Source organism: Strix aluco, chromosome 3 (assembly GCF_031877795.1).
Source record: "Strix aluco isolate bStrAlu1 chromosome 3, bStrAlu1.hap1, whole genome shotgun sequence".
In the NCBI taxonomy this organism is placed as follows: domain Eukaryota; kingdom Metazoa; phylum Chordata; class Aves; order Strigiformes; family Strigidae; genus Strix; species Strix aluco.
Window position 1 is genome coordinate 105,060,136 of NC_133933.1, and position 19,521 is coordinate 105,079,656.

At 37.1% G+C, this 19,521-nt stretch overlaps 1 protein-coding gene across 8 annotated transcripts in view; it reads left to right on the top strand.

The window, feature by feature from the left end:
• The window catches only part of DST (dystonin), a 316,145-nt gene that overhangs the window by 200,252 nt on the left and 96,372 nt on the right, over positions 1–19,521 (top strand). For 5 of the 8 annotated variants that reach the window (XM_074819867.1, XM_074819868.1, XM_074819869.1 and 2 more), the window contains 5 exons: positions 10,482–10,634; positions 12,694–12,927; positions 13,207–13,488; positions 15,159–15,704; positions 18,127–18,303. In XM_074819867.1, coding sequence (XP_074675968.1) covers positions 10,482–10,634; positions 12,694–12,927; positions 13,207–13,488; positions 15,159–15,704; positions 18,127–18,303 — 1,392 coding nt within the window. Of the gene's footprint in view, positions 1–551; positions 6,168–6,382; positions 6,530–6,686; positions 6,903–7,703; positions 7,851–8,849; positions 9,084–10,481; positions 10,635–12,693; positions 12,928–13,206; positions 13,489–15,158; positions 15,705–18,126; positions 18,304–19,521 lie in introns of all 8 variants that reach the window. The other 3 variants (XM_074819863.1, XM_074819864.1, XM_074819866.1) reach the window with 1 other exon arrangement.

Here is a 19,521-nt window from a genome sequence, read left to right on the forward strand (position 1 = left end):
TCTTATATATACATAGAGGCAGTGTCTGTGTAATTAGTTCAAATAATGTTGCCAAACTGACTTCATGCTTTCCATGCAAACTAAATGCAATGTTTGGTGCTAGAGTATCTGATGCCATTTTGTTGAGTGTATATACAGAAGTGCTGTATGCTGTAAACATGAATAGCATGGTTGTTTTGAATCACATACTGTTTCCGAATATTCTAACCTTTCACAGACATTTAGAGCATGAAAATTTGCCTTTCAGGTATATGTTCTATTTGCTCACTCTGCAATCATTTCTTCTATTGTCTTTCACTAACCCTATTTATGTATGCAAAGCATAGGTTTTCAATTCGCAGATGCATGTTGATTTTAAATCTTTTATCACATCGTGTGCTGTTGAATGACTGACATAGATCACTTGCACATTTGAGCTGCTAACATTCACAGAATTCCTCCAGGCCTGGTAAGTACATGTTTTTATGCTTATTGTGCATTCAAAATCAAAAGAAAATTTTAAATATACAGTCTGAAAATAGTGATAGCTTTTCTTTTATATTCCTTTTTAGGTGAATAAAGTCATTGCTGGTGTTATTGACCAAACAACTGGAGAAGTTCTTTCAGTCTTTCAGTCTATTTTAAAAGGTTTTATTGACTATGACACTGGAATTAGATTGCTCGAGAATCAGCTGATCCTTTCTGGAATAATTTCTCCAGAATTAGGAGTATGTTATGATTTGGAAGAAGCTAAAGCTCATGCCTTAATTGATGAGCAGATTGTATTGCAGTTGCAGGAATTAAGTAATACAAAGCAGGTTATTTCAGAATCATCATTATCAAATCTTCCAGTTGTATCAGCTTTAGAACAAGGTCTAATTTCAGAACCTTTGGCTGTTAAAATTCTTGAGAATCAGCTTTCAAGTGGGTACTTGATTTTGCCATCTACTGGAGAAAACCTGACCTTGCAGAATGCTTTCCAGAGAAACCTGATTTCGCCAACATTATATACAAAACTTCTGGAAAGACAAGACACATGTAGAGATCTCATAGACCCCAACTGTGCTGAGAAGATTTCCCTTGAACAGATGGTTCATAGAAGTATAATACATGAAGAAACAGGGTTAAGACTCCTACCTGTGAAACCACAAGAAAAAGGTAGAATCATGTTCAAATGTGGAAGGAAGATAACTATTTCAAGAGCAGCACATGAAGGACTCATTGATCGGGAAACAATGTTCAGGCTGCTGGGTGCTCAGTTAACATCTGGAGGTATAATTGACCCTGACTCAGGGAAGCGAATGACTGTGGAAGAGGCCATGAGACAAGGGTTGATAGATCAGGACACTGCTTGTGGGATCCTCACACATCAGGTTCAGACTGGTGGAATCCTTTGTCCAAATTCAGGACAACGCTTGAGTGTTGATGAAGCTGTACAGTGCAACTTAATATCATCTACCAGTGCACTGCTGGTATTAGAAGCACAGAAAGGCTTTGTTGGACTAATTTGGCCTCACACTGGTGAAATATTCCCCATATCGACTTCTTTGCACCAAGAGATGATAACAAATGAGCTGGCATTCAAAATACTAAACAATAGACAGAAGATAGCTGCGCTTTACATTCCAGAAACTTGTGAAATAGTTAGCCTAGATAAGGCTGTGCAATCAGGGATAATAGACATCAATACTGTATCTGTTTTGACCAATGTGACTTTACCAGATAAAATGCCCAGTGTCAAAGAATTAGAGACCCCTTGTAAAAATGCTGCAAAATGGTTATCGACGTATGAATTCCTGCTGTCTGTATTTCATGAGTGTGAGGAGGAACATGAAGATTCTGGCACAGAAGACCCTGTATGTCATAATTTAGATCAAGCTAAGAAATTATTCATATCTTATCTGATGGTAAATAGTTATATGGATGCAAACACTGGAGGAAGACTTTTATTGTATGATGGACAACTGCAAGAGGCCATCAGTATGTTGCTGGAAGGTGATGGTGCTGCATACAATGACGACGTGTCAGAAATAGAGTTTAATAACAAATACATAAGCCTGAAAGGAATTAACCTAAAGTCAGCTGGCAATGCCCACTTTAATAATGTCACAGACAGTGTTCAGGGTGATCTTTCAGGTGATGATACTTCTAATAACAGGAAATTAAATCAGTTTGGAGATTTTGAGAATTACATACCTTTACAGGGAGGAGATCTCCCTATGTGTAGACCAGATGTTTGCAATGTTATTGGTACTGAGCAATCAGAATATACACAGGGGATGCTGTTAGCTAACCCTACAGAACTTAGAAGCGTAGTAAGTAGCACTCAAAATTCCATGAACAGAAATGCACTCAGAAGTCTTCCAGAGGTTTCTGAGTGGACAGAACTATGTAAGCAGAACAGTCAGAAAACAAATTCAGGAAACGTTGAAGGATATCTTCCAAATGACTCAAATCCAAATCTTATTTCAGAAACAGAGAAAGAAGAGGTTTATTTGGCAGACAGTCTGGGTAATGAAAACAGGAATGATAAAACCTTACAAAATTCCTTGAGTGTGAATGATTTGTCAGATAATGAAACCTGGAGAGAGCTGGAAAGGTGCACAAGATGTGGGCCTTGCATATTGCAAGATGATAATAGCAGAACGGTACTAGATAACAACAAGGAAGATGATTTTCAGAGAAGTCTTGGTTCATCCATCAGTGCAGATACTATATATAGACTTCCAGAAGAATTGGTTAGTCAATGTGGTGACACACTACAGTTTGAAGATAATGAATATAGTGAACAACATCTGCAGGACTACACTGATGTGCTTAACAGGCCGTCCCTAGAGGACTATCTTTATGTACATGGCAGGCCATCCTTGGAGAATTGTACTGATTTACAGAGTAAACTGTGTCTAGAAGACAGTGGAGACATGCACTGCAGGCCTTCATTGGATGGTGATACTGTTATACATGATAGACCACCTGTGGGTGACAGTAACAGCACAGCACAAAAGCTAATAGTAGAAGAAAGCAGTCTTACATTTGACAAGTTACTGTTGTGTGACAGTAGTTCTGACTCATCAGTAGGTGGGAGTGATGCCATCCCACAGTTCGAAAGTGACTTGCAGCATGAATGTAGTGAGTTAGCCTCTGAAAATGACAGCTCTCAGTTTGATGATGATGATGACGATGATGCCTATGAAACACCTCAGGTTGATGATGATGACAGTGATGTGTATGCTACTCCACAAATTGACGATGATGATTCCTATGACAGTCCTCAAGGTGATGATGGTTTTGATACCTTGCAGTTGGGGGATGATGATACACCAGAGCCAGAATTGTCTGCAACATCAGTTCCATTAGGTTTTCTAGAGGAGAGGGGTGGTCTAATAACCCTGAGAGAAGAGACCAGCTCTTATCAAAAACTTGTGACTAATACTGAAGTTGTAAACGTAAATCTGACAGGGGTGCCTGAGAGTGTAAATATAGCTTCTGCAAGTGCTGAAACTATGGAAAGAATCCCTGAGGAGGAAGCGGAAAGAACAGGGAGCTTTGGAGAGAAGGGGCAAAAATTACCAGTTACTCTGGAGAGTGAAGGAAGAAAGGAGGGAGGCCTTAGTTCTTTACAGAAGATATATGAAGCAAAAGTACAAGACAGAAATGAGAAAGATGAAATGAAAGAGGAAAGTGACTCCTATGAAGATGAATCTGAAGATACACAGGAAGAGGAAGATTATGAGGAAGATTATGATAGTTATGAGGACTCTGACACTGATTCTGACAGTGATGAGGAAATGGATATTTTTTATTCACATCATCAATGTATAAACAAAGGTGACCAGCTGTTAATTTCCTTAGGAGACATAGAAAATAGCGATGAAAATAATCAGAATATTGATGATTGTTGCTATTCTGTAGGCCACAAGACAGGATATGCTTTTCAATTCCAGTCTAACTGTGAAAATGGAAAACTATCCTCAGGAAAATGTGAATCTGCATCAGATGTTTCTGAGGAAAGATGTGCTGGTCTTACATGTACAAGTGAAGAAGACAGACAGCAGGAAACAGAAGATGAATATGGGACTTGTGTCAAAAGTAAATACATGTCACAAGATACCACTGAGCCCATTCAGTCTGAAAATACCTTTGACACTAAATGGACATCCTCTAAGAGTGAAGAAAATAATAAAACACAGCTGAAGGTTCCAAGTTCTCAGCTTCTTGATGATACTGTGACATCTGATGTTAGTGTAACTGCCTTCCTAAGTACAAAGCAAGCTACTGATAATGATGAAAGTACTAGGGCAAATTTGCTTATCTCAGAATGCTTTATTGATAGCATGAATAAAACCAATAGTACCATGCCAATGTTATATTCAAATCACGGGCAAAGACGGAGAGAAGCAGTATTTGCAGAGGAAAAAGTATTAAATAATATGGCTGGTACGGAACAACTGAAGGAAGGTTCATCCCAAATGGACAATAAATTCCTTATGGTTATGCCTTATGTGAGTGATGGTGGTAGTTCACTTAGTGACCAAGTACATCCAGTCAGCAGTTGGAAGCATGGTCAAATAGGAGGAGGTTTTGAAATTCTTACAGAAAATAAAAATAGAGTAAATATTATGGAGGAATGTGATATGGGGCTAAGCAAAAGTCCCATTCAGATGGAAAGCCTTGGGGAAATATTTGATGCATCAGTAATTAAAGCTGATAGAGAAACTCCCTCTTCAAGTAAAGAAAAAGTAAATGTTGATCAAGCTTTGCTTGACATTGGAGGTGGTGTGAAGTCAGATGAATTCAAAGGAGATTTTAACATTTCCGCTTCTTTAAAACAATATACAAGAGACATAAAAGACAGTAGCCATTCAGAATTGGATACAACTGAATCCTGTTGCTTTGAGGACAGGGAAAAAGGGAAAAAGGGTATACAGAATGAAAAGGATTTTCTGCTAAATACAAAAGAAATGCTTTCAAGTGAATTTAACACTTATTCTTTTCCCCCAGCTGATACAGTGAAACCAAAGGAAATTAGCATAACTAAAGAAACAAGGATAGTTATCTGTCAAAATACTGGTAATGTTCTTAAAGATTTTTCAGAAAACAAGAGTAGCAATAACAGTGAATTTTCCCCAGTAAAAGCAGATGCTTTAGGAAGTATTGAGGATGCCAAAGAATCAGGGGAGGGGAGTGAAGTGCTACCTTCTGGGAGTCATACCCATACCACCAATGTTTCTTCTGCAATTCTGAGCAGCATAGAGGCTGACTTGAATTATGGTGCCCAGAAAGAACATGAGACACTGAAAAACATAAAGGGAGAAAATTTCATGGCCAGTGAGACTTCTTCTCTTGGAAATGGTTACAAAAAACAAATGTCCATGGAGTCATTGCAAAAGGAAATGGGACCCTGCAAAGATTTTCAAGTAAAGGAAGGTATTTCACAATCCCCAGAAATGTCTGACACACTAATGGAAGACTTAAAGAATATATTACAAAGGAAATTGAAAATGGGACATGTTTACTGTAAGCAGAAGGGTGAACCCCTAAGTTACTCCGATACCAAAATTTTAATACAAAATTTACTTACAATGGTTAGAAGCACCCAGCTTGGGAGTGACACATCTGGTGCATCAAATCTCAAACAAATAAGCAATGCTGTTAGAACTGCATTAGTGGTTACCACACCATGTACAGAGCCAAAGGACAGTGATGCTCCTTCATTGCTTTGGCCTGATTGCAGAAGTCCCGATCTTCTTCGTGATATTCTGAAGCAGGAATCCTGCAAGCAAAAGATGGCTGATCCAGATGAAAGAAAAAGTGAAACAGACGTGAAAGCTCCTGTTCCGAAACTTACTACTTCTGAACTTCTGGAGATTTTTCAAATCTCACCTGGAGATGAAAGTACAAGCAAGTTAGAGGAGCTGATAAGTGGTTCGCTTATAAGTTCACAGGTTGCTGGTATCACCACCGAACATGAGGGCAAAGGCAAAGTAGATGGGCTTTGTACTCTTTTCTCAACAGAAAAGTCAGAGTTTGGATCAGAAATTGCTAAAGAGAAAACATTGACAGATGAAGATGTCATTACTTGGAAAAGTGACCAGGAGCATGGGAAGACAGACAGCCTGTCCAAAGGCTTTATTGAGCCTGTTTTTGAAACAAAAGAAGCAGTCCTGGAAGACACCTCCACTAGCACGGTAAGTAACAACAGCTGGTATGTGCTACCTATCCTGTGTTAAAGGAATTGTATGAATCCTTCCAAGTGCTGGAGAGAATAATTAAACTGGAAAAATGGTTGAAAAATTAAATGATAAATTTAAAATAAATTATAGTTAAACCAAGGACTTCTATTGCTTATTTTCAGGTCTGTCAGTTTGGAAAATGTTTTCTTATTGTTAAAACTAATTTTCAGGTTGATGGAGTACAGCAATGTTTAAAGTTAATGGAGAAAATGCAAGGACATTTGGCAGTGGTTCAAGATATGAAAAGCCACCTGGATAACCAGAAGCCTATTAGTAATAACCTGGAAATACTAAAAGATGAACTGGAACAACTGGAGGTAAGTAAAATGTTCTTTATGCTTGTACTTCAGTGATGGGTGCTAGGAAAAGCCCTTACATAAAAAAAGAGAGATTTCAAATGTTATTACAGTAATTCAGATTTAAATGTCTTTCTTGATAGTAACCTAATGCATTTTATATATATTCTCTTTGTAGTCTTTTGAATCAGGACTGGCTACCTTTGCAATTATCCTGAAAAGGGACATGAAGTTGACAGAAGAGTTTTTAAAGTTTTGTAACAGGGATATTCCTGAAGAGAAACTTAAAGAGCTAAAGATAAGCTATGACTGTTTGCAGGAAGCATTTTTGGTGGTCTGTGATACATCTTCAAAAAGAGCAAAACAAATAGTCTCTGCTGTTGACTCAGAAATGGTATGTTTTGATCAGTGTATGTTTTTACCTTGGTTTTTCTTCAAGGTAGTTTGACTAAAAAGAAGGAATTTGGTTTTGCTTTATTTTGTTTTATCTTAATATAAAAATACAAGTATGATTCTATTTAATACTATAGAAAATGTGACTAGACTCCAGGGGCATAAATAAATACACAACTTCCAACCACATCCTGGACTGCATCAAAAGAAGCGTGACCAGCAGGTCAAGGGAGGTGGTTCTCTCCCTCTGCGCCTTTCTTGTGAGACCCCACCTGCAGTACTGTGTTCAGCTCTGGGGCCCCCAGTAGAAGAAGGACATGGACCTGTTGGAGCAGGTCCAGAAGAGCCATGAAGATGATCAGGGGGCTGGAGCACCTCCCCTATGAGGACAGGCTGAGAGAGTTGGGGCTGTTCAGCCTGGAGAAGAGAAGGCTCCGGGGAGACCTAATAGCGGCCTTCCAGTACTTAAAGGTGTCCTACAGGAAAGATGGGGAGGGACTCTTTATCAGGGAGGGTAGTGATAAGACAAAGGGTAATGATTTTAAGTGGAAAGAGGGTAGATTTAGATTGGCTATAAGGAAGAAATTCTTTACTGTAAGGATGGTGAGGCACTGGAACAGGTTGCCCAGAAAAGCAGTGGCTACCCCCTCCCTGGCAGTGTTCAAGGCCAGGTTGGACGGGGCTTTGAGCAACATGGTGTAGTGGAAGGTGTCCCTGTCCGTGGCAGTGGGGTTGGAACTAGATGATCTTTAAGGTCCTTTCCAACCCAAACCATTCTATGATTCTGTGATTCCCTTTCTAGTCTAAGCTTGCAGTATTACACCAGCAACTTTTAAGCAAACTGCAGAGATTTTCAGACTGGATCACAGAAAACAGTAAAATCGTGACTGACTTCACAGTGAATACTAATGATATAGAAGAGATGAAGAAAAGTTTACAACTATTTAAAGTAAGTATTCTTTGTGGTGGGTGTTGGTGCTTCTGACAAATGGTGCTACTTACTATGAATTACTAGCTAGGTTTTGTACACCTGCTCATTAACCTCTTGCTGAAACAGATGGCTAGAGCTAATTATTTAAGAAGACAACTGCTTGATAATCCAGTAATAAACTCTTGTTGATTTGCTTTTTTTCTCTTGAAAAAAATTTTGGTAGAGTTTGGCTTACTGAGAAAGCTATTGGTTCTGCTTACATTTGTGGCAATAAATCTGACCCTTTTTGAAAATCTAATTTATAATACAGATATTTCAGTGATTAAAATTGGATCTTTATGCATAAGGTCCAGAATCTTTACTGAATTTTAATTACCTTCCAAATAAATTATTTGTGAGAGAAGAAGATGGGGAATCATGAAATGAGTCATGAAAAACAAATTGGATCAAATTTTTAGTTAAGTTCATACACATCAGTATGTATGAATGATAAAAATGACATTGTTTTACTGTGCTTCAATAGGGTTCCAGGATGCACTGTAATTTCATAGGGTAATTTCATACACATGGTGCGTGACTGTGGGCAGAATTTGTCACACTGCTGGAAAGAGGGCTTCTCACTGTGGGGTTAAGAATGGGAATGCTTTCATGTAAATAACATTTCTGGGCCTTCAGACCTAGAACCTAGAAATGTTAAACCTAACCTGCCATGAATGTTCCAGAGTTGAAGGTCAGCCAGTTTTCAGACATCCATGAGAGAGCGAAGAAATAGAGATGTTCAAGATCATCTTACTCATTACTTGGACATGGACTGTCCCAGAGACAAACTGTGCAGAAATTCAAATGCTGTACCTGACTGTGTCAGAATGATTCTGACACAGTTTTGATTTACTGTGGCTAAATTGTATGCCAAAAGCATTTTGGAACAGGGGCTAAGAAAAGAGGGTAGCGATACTTGTGTTTTATTTGTGCTGAATTTGTCTTCATTGCTAGTCATTTCTTTCTTTTAATTTACAGAACAGGGCTGCAGAGCTTGCCTGTAAAAAAATGCAACTGGAGTCCACTGCGTTTGATACTCAGTTCTTCATTTCTGAACATGCTCAAGATCTTTCTCCTAATCAGAGCAAACAGCTGCTGAGGCTCTTAAATACCACCCAGAAATCTTTTCAGGAAGTACAGGAAGCAGTAACATCTCAAGTGGAAAGTTTAGAGACTCAGTTACAGGCAACACAAGAGCTGGGTGATCAGAAGGTTTGCCTTTCTGTGTAAATGTGTGCTGAGTGTTTCTGTCTATGGATGAGGAATTTTAATACCAGCATGCAGTATTAAGTGTATTTCTATCTTCTCAGCTTTTACTACAGATATATGCATAGTTCTACAAAGATGGTATTGATCAAGTATGGTGAATTCTCTTTTTTTTGTCTTTCCTTGCTACAGTCACAGAAACAGTGTATTATGGACAGACACAATTTTGGGCTTTAGGAACTGTACAGCTGGAGGTGACCAGGTCTGCTTTTTGTAGCAGTGAGAGAAATTTACTTTGAGGTTTCTCACAAGTGTTGTTTGCTTAGTAGCTATATCAGTAATTAAATGAAGCAGTGAACTCTTCTGGCTGCAGCTATATTGAGCAGTGGATTTACTACTGCACCATTGCTCATCACTTCTGTCCTGATGACGATTTTATTTTCCTTTAATTTGCCAGGTCATCTGCTTATGTGATCTTTTTTCTAGGTCTTTACAGTCAAAGAACCAGATTTGTTAAAACCTTTCTACCGTGGCTTGTTTTGACTGAGATGGGTTAGAGGGACAAACATATGGGTAAATCAGTTAAGATATTTACAGTTCTAGGCATGGGCACTGGGAAAGCTATGAGTCAAGTTGGGACAGTTACCTCTTCAGCTGGCATGGCTGCAGTTGGCAAGCATAAGCAGCCTTTGTAGAGTCAAAGGAGGCTGATAAGATGCTACAGTGGAACTGCATCCCTTCTTCTCTCATAGAAGCACTGTTAAGACTCGGAATCACTACCTCATCCCCCAGTTTATGCATAATGAAAGGTGTTCTAGTATTCTGAAGACTTTGTATTATTTTGCCATTCTAAAAACATTGTTTCCACCATACAAAGAAACATAAAACTGAATAAAGGAGAGGCACAGATAACTTTTTTAGGACTTAGTAACAATAATGAGCTTGCATGTTTTGTTCTTTTCTACTGCTTAAAAAGTCAACGTTTTCTATTCAGGTAACATTATGCATAGCAGCAACAGCTAACTCACAATCACAACTAACCTCTGTTTTGATATCCTTTTTTCAGAATTAATAGTGTTTATCACAGGTTTCAAGCAGTTAAGAGACTGGATTTTCACTCCTGTCGTTTGGAGATTTCATCTTTCACATATGTGCATGGCCAGTCTTCTATTCAGCAATTCCATCAAACATGGTCTCTTTTACTTACAACATATTTGAGGTTTATCCATAACTTCTGTATGTTCATCTTACTCTTTGTACCACTGCTATCATGTTTACAGCATACTTTAAAAATGATTGCTTTGCAATATTGATGTTCAAAGGTAATTCCTCTTAGAGTGTCTGTTAGTTCCTGAAATGAGGACGTTTTGTTTAATTATTCAATTGTACTTGGCTCTAATATAGGATGTGGCTGAGCGGCAGCAGGAATGCAAAGAGAAACTGCAGGAAATCTGTGATTTGCTTACACAAACTGAAAATCGACTCATCGGACAGCAAGAGTCTCTTGTTATTGGAGACAGCAAGGCTGAGCTAGAACAATACCAGACCAAACAGGAGGTATGCACAGTTCTAGTCAGATAAGTTTAAGAAGACTGAGTGCAGAGGAGAGTGACTAGACTCCTTTGTTGAATAATACTTGTCATGTGAGAGGAGAGTAAAATAGATTTGTTTGACCTACCAAAAGTAAAGGCTTAATGGCACGCATTTAAACTGCTGCCTATGAATACACTCCAGTATGTGCCAGTGGGAGAAAAACTTTCAAACTAGGAGACACTAGAATAGGGAGCATGTACTAGGCATTTCAAGAAGCACTCTTGGAGTAGGCATGAAATTTGTTATATATTAGCTTAAGATTGTTCCTATTTGATGTGATAAAATCATGCTTGTTTATTATGCTAAAATAATTTAACCAGCTTTTTAAACTGGTATCAGGGAGTGCTTATTTCTGTTCACAGTATTTTGAAGAACTTTGCTGCAAGGCTTTCTCTTGCCTGAGGCTTTCCACTGCCTCACTCTTGTTTTGGTTTGAATTCTGTTTTTTCTAGTGTTGCATGCAATCTCCTTGGTGTCTTCCTGTAGCAGAGCCCTTTCAGTTTGCTTGCTTTCCTGTTGAGACCTTGCCTTTCAGCTGTATCCTGTCATCTGTAAGCTTTCACTCTGTCCTGACTGATGCTAACTGAGTTCATGATAAGGGTCTGAAGGACTTGGACTTCTTCCTTCTTCTCCTAGTAGTAGTTTACTCTACTGTAGAGCTCCAAATCAAGGTTAATAATCTGTAAAGGGAGAAATTTCCTTATTCATCTTGCCTTGCTTTACTTATCTTCAAAGTAACACATCTAGTTTGTGGAAGTTCTCCTTATAGTCAGTGGAAAGATGCAGACACCCCTAGGGTACCTCTTAATATTGCTTACCTGTCTTAAGTATTTATGGCCTAAATGGGGTACCCATGGAAATGAAGAACTGACATAGCATATGCTTCATTTTTTTTCCATTGGCTGTTTGTGACTGTCTAGCAGACTAGTTGTTATTTGCTGACTGATTTCTTGTGGACACTGTTGTAGAAGGGTGTCTCAGGAGGGGAATAGGGGCTTAAAAAAGGTCTTTTATAGATCAAGTCAGAACATTCATCCTTTGTGAGCTTTTTGAAAGGGAGCATGGAGATATTTGTCAGAGAAGAAGAATCTTGTCTTGGTATAGGGTCCCCAGGAAAGTCTTTCTAACATACTTGCTGAAGTGTTAAAATGAGCTGAAGTTTTAGCTGCCAAACTATGTTCTATACTTGCTGCAAAATCCGTAGTCTAGAACGAGAATCGAATGTTATGTCTTGCAGCTTCAAGAGTGTTACGCTGCATATGAAGAAAAAAAACTTAATTATTTCAGTAACTGGATGAATGTATTCAACAGCATAATTATTGTAATTAAAGCTCCCCTCAGATAACTGGAAGGAAGATTTTTTTATCTGACTCTATCATAGGACTAGGCAAACTGCTTTGGATAAATTAAATTAAAGATCTGTCCTCTGTGAAATTTAATGGACTTAAATGTTCTTCAGAAATTGAAATATTATGATTGATTACAAATAAAGAAATATATTCTTATGGCATTTCTGGGCTGAACAAAACCAAGAAATATGGGAGAATTTACACCTGGGAAAGATGACTACAAGTTTCTGACTTTTATTCAGTCTCCTTATTTTTGCAGCTTTCTGTTAGGATAGTAATGGAATGCATTTTTCAGGAGACTCACCCTACTAACTACAGTAGCAGATTTACTTTATCTCTTGATATCTAAAAAATAAGATATATTTTCTTATGTGTACACGGAAATAAAATATTTGAGCTCTAAACAAAGGAAAAAATGGCCTCAGTCTGAATAGGAGTGTAAGCCAACAGACTTGCAATTTAAAAAACAACCAAACAGATGGAGCTGCAGTAACATTGTCAGTTTTTTAATCATCCTATCTTCAATTTAGTAATGTATCATGTGTTCTCACAAGTTAGAAAGGACCAATATGGTGCTTACCCTATAACAGAGATAGTTCCAATAAAGTTAATTGGAAAGATCTGGTGAATAATTTACTTACCCCTGTTTGCTTTTTTTTTTTTTTCCTCAAAAGGAGATACAAAAAGACATGAGAATGAGTGCCCAGACACTGGCAGAGATTGTGAAAAACACTGAAAACTTCTTGAAAGAGAATGGAGAAAAGTTGTCACAAGAAGACAAGTCTATTCTTGAACAGAAACTGAATGAAGCTAAGACAAAGTGTTTGCTCCTTAGCCAGAAGGCAGAAGAGTCCAAAAAAGAACTGGATAAAGCTATGACAACAGCAATTAAGCAGGAAACAGAAAAGGTTTTTAGGCAACCATTTCATACCTTTATTCAAACTTTTTACATGTTTCACAGGATTCTTGCAACTTATTACTGATACTCTGTGGAGAGATTAAAATCATATTTCATTTGGGTGACTTAATGAATTGCTGGTTTATTTGCTTTATAAAATAAACAGCAACATATATGTAAATCAAAAATTTTGTTTAATGTTAATGTATTTTAAATGGTCTGTTTGCATGTGATATTTTATAGTGCCAAAAGAAGATTTCTAAACTGAAACTGTGAAATTTCAATGTAGGTTGCAGCCATAGAACAGCTGGAAGAAAGTAAAAATACAATAGAAAATCTCTTGGATTGGCTATCAAATGTGGATAAAGAAGCGGAGCACGGCCGGAAATTTAAGCAGGCGATAGAACAGAATGGAACACACTATGAAGACGGAGATATGAAGGCTTTGGAAGGAGAGGAGGATGATGTCAATGGTAATCTGCTGGAAATTCAGCAAGACATTGAAACTCGAGTGGATGGACTAATAAAAAGCACAGAAGATAATCTGAACCAGCAGTATCAGAAAGTCAAGGTACTGTTACTGGGTTTATTCAACGTTTAGGTGCAAAGTGTTTCAAACCTCATGCAACATGAGTGAATTCAATCTCATCCTTTCTGTCATAGACTTTGCAACAAGCACTAGGAAATTAGTGATATACAGTGGTAGGAATTTCAGTAGTTAGAATGTATTGTGAATTTGTCACTTTTTCACTGTTACTATGGTTGTTTCCTTCAAAATAAGAAAAAGGACATATTCTACAAGGTAGATGTTAAGAATCCTGATGGTGAGTATTCTTACTTTTTATAGTGAAAAATTAATGCAAGTAAACAAAATGCAAAAAGCAACAACGTAAATTCATACCTTTTATGTGACTTTCTAAAAAATCTTTGTAATAGCCAAATGATTCAACCCCCTGAAATTCCCTGTGAACACTGATACCAATAGCCGCAAATAATAGTTTGCTGAAATTACGATCTTCAGTCCCTGTAACTTTAAAACATGGTCAAAGCACTAATTTAAGGCTTCAGAAGGCTGAGTTTTATGGCTTTTGTTGACTTACAGTTGAGCAACAAAGAGATTTTAGGTGTGGTTTGATGGACATGGTGAAAATGATTATGCTGATAGATGATACTATTTTGGATTTCTTTTCTTATTAAAAAAAAAGCCAAAACCAACACAAGAAAATAAGATCATTTGGTTTTGAGTACATAATATTCTTACTTTAACTTTTTTGACCGTTCTTTTCTGCACCTAATACCTACAGGATAATTGCCCACTGTACTCATGGAAGAAAAGCATAGCAGTCTATTTTACGTAGAAGACCTTCAAGAATAAAGATTTTTTGAAAGAATATATTTGAAATATGATTTTGAAAGAATATATTTGAAATATGATTTGGCATACAGTTCTAGTTCCTATGACTTAACTTTTTTACAAGATTGAAACGACTGAAACACATGCATAGAATGTGTCTTGACTTTTAATGTCAAAAGGACCTGTTTTATAAGCAAGTATATCTGATAAAAATCACTGCTCTTAACATTGAAAAATGAGATTTAAAAAATTGGATAATAATGTTTGTTCACTCAATATAAGAACAAAGTATCTGTATTCTTTTTAATGTTCGATGCTTTCACTCCTTTTGTTCTGTTTGTCTGAAATGGTAGCTACAACATATGTAACAGGAAATGGAACAGCTTTGATTTGGAAAGTTGCCTGCTTTTGAATGGTTTATTTGATAAATCCTATTTTGAGACAGGGAATGAGAAAAGTTTTGATTACACTAAGCACGTTACCCTAAATGTTAAGTAATAAGCAAATAATTTTTATTAGGAAGAAAATTAAAGAAATTGATAATGTCTAGTTTTACTATAGTGATTTGTCTTTTGGAAGTACAGGGGAAAGTGTTTGTGATATATATATATCCTAGTATTTCTGAGTTCCAGTGATATTTGAAGACTCCCATTTGGTCATGGCCTGTATATGTGGCCAGAATTATCATTGTATGTTTCTAAAATTCTGAAACTGCACAGAAATATGATGACCAGGAGTCACGCTTTCCCTTAAATTACTCACAAAATGTTTTTTAATAAAATGAAAACTGGAAAAGCTTTTTATCATTTTGACAGTCTTTGTTTTACTTGTGATTTTTAAGGAACCATCTGAGAAGGTGCTGGTCATAATACATTTTTTTCTTTTAGGCTCAACATGAGAAAATTATTTCACAGCAACAAGCTGTCATCATAGCAACTCAGTCTGCTCAGGCGCTGCTTGAGAAACAAGGGCACTACCTTTCCCCTGAAGAAAAAGACAAGATGCAAAGGAACATGAAAGAGCTGAAGGCTCAGTATGAGAGTGTCTTAGCTGAATCAGAACGGAAAATGAAATTGACTCATTCTCTAAGAGAAGAACTTGAGAAATTTGATGCAGACTATAGTGAATTTGAAACCTGGCTGCAGCAGGCAGAGCAAGAACTTGACAATTTGGAGGCAGGTACTTCTGCCTTCACTGGTATTATGGTCAAACTGAAAAGGCAGAAGAGTTTTTCAGAAGATGTTATATCTCACAAAGGTGATTTACGGTATATTACAATTTCTGGACAAAGAGTTTTAGATGCTGCAAGGTCATGCAGCAAAAGAGATGGTGTGAAGGTTGACAAAGATGGTATCGATACTTCAGCTACATATGCTGAAGTGCAAAATAAACTGGATAGTGCTTCAGATCGTTTCAAATCTCTCTATACTAAGGTAAGTTTTATTTATACTGAGTAGGAAAGACTACTATAATTGATTTTGTATAAAAATTGCAGTTTGTATAAAAAGGGCTTAGCTGATAAATACTGTGGAAGTTGTAAATTCCTTGTTTCTTAAAGTTAGATAGCAGAACAAGATGTTTTTCTAGAAGAAACGTTTTATTCAAGGGCCAGACTATTTAAGGTCTGAATGGATAAAATTTTCTACCTTGTGTTATAAGAGAGAAATAAGACCAGATTTCTTCATTGTTCTTTCCAGCCTTAGACAAACTCATTGAGTTTATGACAGTACAGGATGTCTGAGTAACTGCATTTTGGAGTGGAAGGAAATTTTAATACTTTTAGATGGATAACATTTCTTTATGTTCCTTGTGGTATTTCCCACAACTGCCTATTTACTTGGCTTCCTACTAATGAAATGGGTATAGAAAGAGAGATACTATGCCAAGATTAACATTCAAAATTTCAATTCGATTTGTGTCCTGAAATAGTTTGTCCCAATGTGACCTTTGTTGTCAGCACTAGGCATGCAAGAATGTAGTGATTTGAGGATAGCAATTCTTCTCCACTACTCTGCCAAACAAACATTTTATGCTTAACAATCTGAGATTAGTCTCTAACTAATGGAAAACTAGCAGTGCAAAATCCTCCATGTACCCTAGAGAGGGAAGATAATCCAGCTGTCTGTGCCAGATTCATGTATGGAATCTGTCCAGTAGAACTAGACAAACATCACCAACCGGTCTCACATGCCAACTTTCCTGCTGTTTTCAAAAAACAAACAAAGTGTTGTTCAATATTGATACTATTCTGGAATTGTAAACTTTTGAGATAATTATTAATTGAACTATTTAAGAGGCAGTTGCTGTCAGTATCCTTTGACTATACCATTTCATAATTTTCTAAGATCGTAGGTTCAGATTCCTTAGTAGAGCTTTAGTGTGCACTGATACAGTGTTGGTCTGCAGCAGCTGCCATCTTTGTCTGGGAATTTTCATCTCTTTCAGCGTTTTCTTGCTCAGAAATGTGAATTCTGTAAAGACATGGATTTGATCGCTTTATTACAAAACCAGTGTAAACCCTGTTCTCTCAGTTTGTGAAGACGGCTCTCCATTTACAGAAGCTCATTTTCATTTTCCCACTTAACTTATATGAACAGTGAAGCTAAAAGCTTGTATTAACACATTAGATTTCCTCCAGTTGATTTACTGAATTAGTTTGAGTGTGAATGTAAAGATTTCATTGCAAAATTTTCAGAGAGCTTATTTTTATGCACATAAAAATCCTATGCCAGCAGCTTGATTTACGGTCTCAGATTTGTCAACTTGCCATATTCTATGCTTTGCATATATACATTTAGCACAGACATAATAGACATGCTTTAAATATTTGACCATAAATATGCAGAGCAAAGTAGACTTTCCTTATTAAATCGAGTCTTGAAGGACAGACTTTTAAAAAGTGAGATCTTCCACTATTTGTGAGATCTTCCAAGTTGTAGTAACCTTTTTGACTTCTGTAAAAGCTTCTTGCTTTTAATAAATATTTATATGGCTTTTATTTTTTATATATATATTTTTTCACACATGCATATTACTTTATAGGCTTATATATTGAAGGAATCTTAAAGTCAGTTCTTAATTAACTGGTTATGTGAGTGCATTCTATGTGTGCCCACCAGATGGAGACCAAGTACCATATGTAAATATTAAAATACAGTGTATGGAAGGTTTAGAATATAAATATTTAAAGTAACTGTTTATAAATATTATGACTTGATAAAATCAGATTTTGCTTGTGAAACTATCTCCAAAAAGTCTGAAAGAGTTCCATTGACCCTTTTATGTGATGATTCACTGTATACATTTTGGGGCGTGCTAACATATAGAACTAATAGGATCTTAGTCAGATGACATTCTTAAGTGACCAAAACAAAGCATATGTGCAATACCAAGCCATATCACTTTGTATTTGCTCTGCAGATAAGGTATTTATGAAAGCAATACTCTGCTGTCTGTATTTTAATGAACATACACATATCTTCTGGGTTTTTTTAAAATTTCTAGCTTCCACTGGCTACATTTTTGGTGTCAGAGTGCTGATAAAGAATCTTTACGCTGGTGGATCAAAAAGTATCCTAAAGCTTTTCCTATTCTCGTACAATGGGTTAGACTCCAGTTTCCCACCTGCATCAGTGAATGGATCCTACATCACGCTTGAGGAGCACAAACTGGGAAGACCTGCGTAGCCTGTCCACCTGTTGTGCCTTAGTTCAGAAATCTGTTAGACAGTGGAATGATGACAGGAAAAAAATCATGCAGTATTTCAGGAATGAAAGTATGACCTTGAGATTGGTATGAAATGCAGCTCACAGTTTAATGCCTGGGTATTTGCTTGTTTGCTTTCTGCTCTTTTAGTGTAGCATCCTTGGAAATAACCTTAAAGACCTGGTGGATAAATATCAACATTATGAAGATGTCTCATCTGGACTTTTGTCAGGTCTCCAGGCCTCTGAAAAAGCTGTGAACAAACAACTATCAGAGCCAATTGCAGTGGATCCCAAAAATCTCCAAAGACAACTAGAAGAAACGAAGGTGAAAATCTTTTAAAAGCAGAAGTACTTTTGTCCTAAAAGGAACTCCTTTTCGTCTGAAAAGCAGGATAATCTAATATAATCCAGCTGGCTGCAGGCCAAATTCTTGCCTTTCACATGGGCATGCAACCTTTATAGTTCTGAAATTCAGCTGTCCAGAGTGTTACCTGAAACGCACTAGAGTAAAAAAAAATGGGGGACCAAAATGCCATTAGCAGTGGTGGAAGCAAGATGTGTTTTGTATCACTTAGCAAATGATTGTGTGAAATCTGGGAAGTTTTTGAACTAAGAAAGGATTTAGTGCTTACAGTTTGCTATCAGAGTAGGGCTTGGGACTGAGTTCCTGATAGAGAAGACCATTTGATGTTTGTTGTTTGTGACTCTTGCTTTTTTCTGTTCACATTTATGTGTTACTGCATTATGAAAGGGATCATACCGGATAAGCAGTGTGATGTGACTAGTCTGTTTGCCTGTTTTAGTTGTATCCAGTACTATATGCCCTGCAGAGAGTGAATATAACATAAATTGCTCTGCACAGAAAACCAGTTTTTTTCTTTTTCAGTTTTTTCTTTTTCAGTTTTTTCTTTTTCAGTTTTTTCTTTTTCTTTTTCTTTTTCTTTTTCTTTTTGTCTTTCTCTCTTCCTCTTCCTCTTCCTCTTCCTCTTCCTCTTCCTCTTCCTCTTCCTCTTTCTTTTCCCTTTCCCTTTCCCTTTCCCTTTCCCTTTCCCTTTCCCTTTCCCTTTCCCTTTCCCTTTCCCTTTCCCTTTCCCTTTCCCTTTCCCTTTCCCTTTCCCTTTCCCTTTCCCTTTCCCTTTTTCCTACTGAGGGAGTAACTTGTAACTTTATGTAAATCCTTGTAGAGACAAGAGAGGTTAGTGATGGAGCTTGTGAAGGTAAAAGTCCCGTTAGTTGCTTAAGATGTAGGTTTACAGAAGGCTTTGGGAACCCAATTGTAAGGTGAGTTATATAAAGTTTCATACAGTCTGTTATCTTTGAACTGACTCTTACATTTTCATAAACACATTCAATCATCTATAGTATAATTAAAATGCAAGGTTATTTATTTTTCAGTGAGCAAGGCTATTGGTTGGCCATTTCCTCACTGTTTTGTCTGTGCTATGTAGAGTATCAGTGCAGATATGGTATGTTTACTATTGACAAATGATAGTCAATGGCTGTTGGAAAGTACGTGCTTAACCATTTTCCTTACATAAGCCTG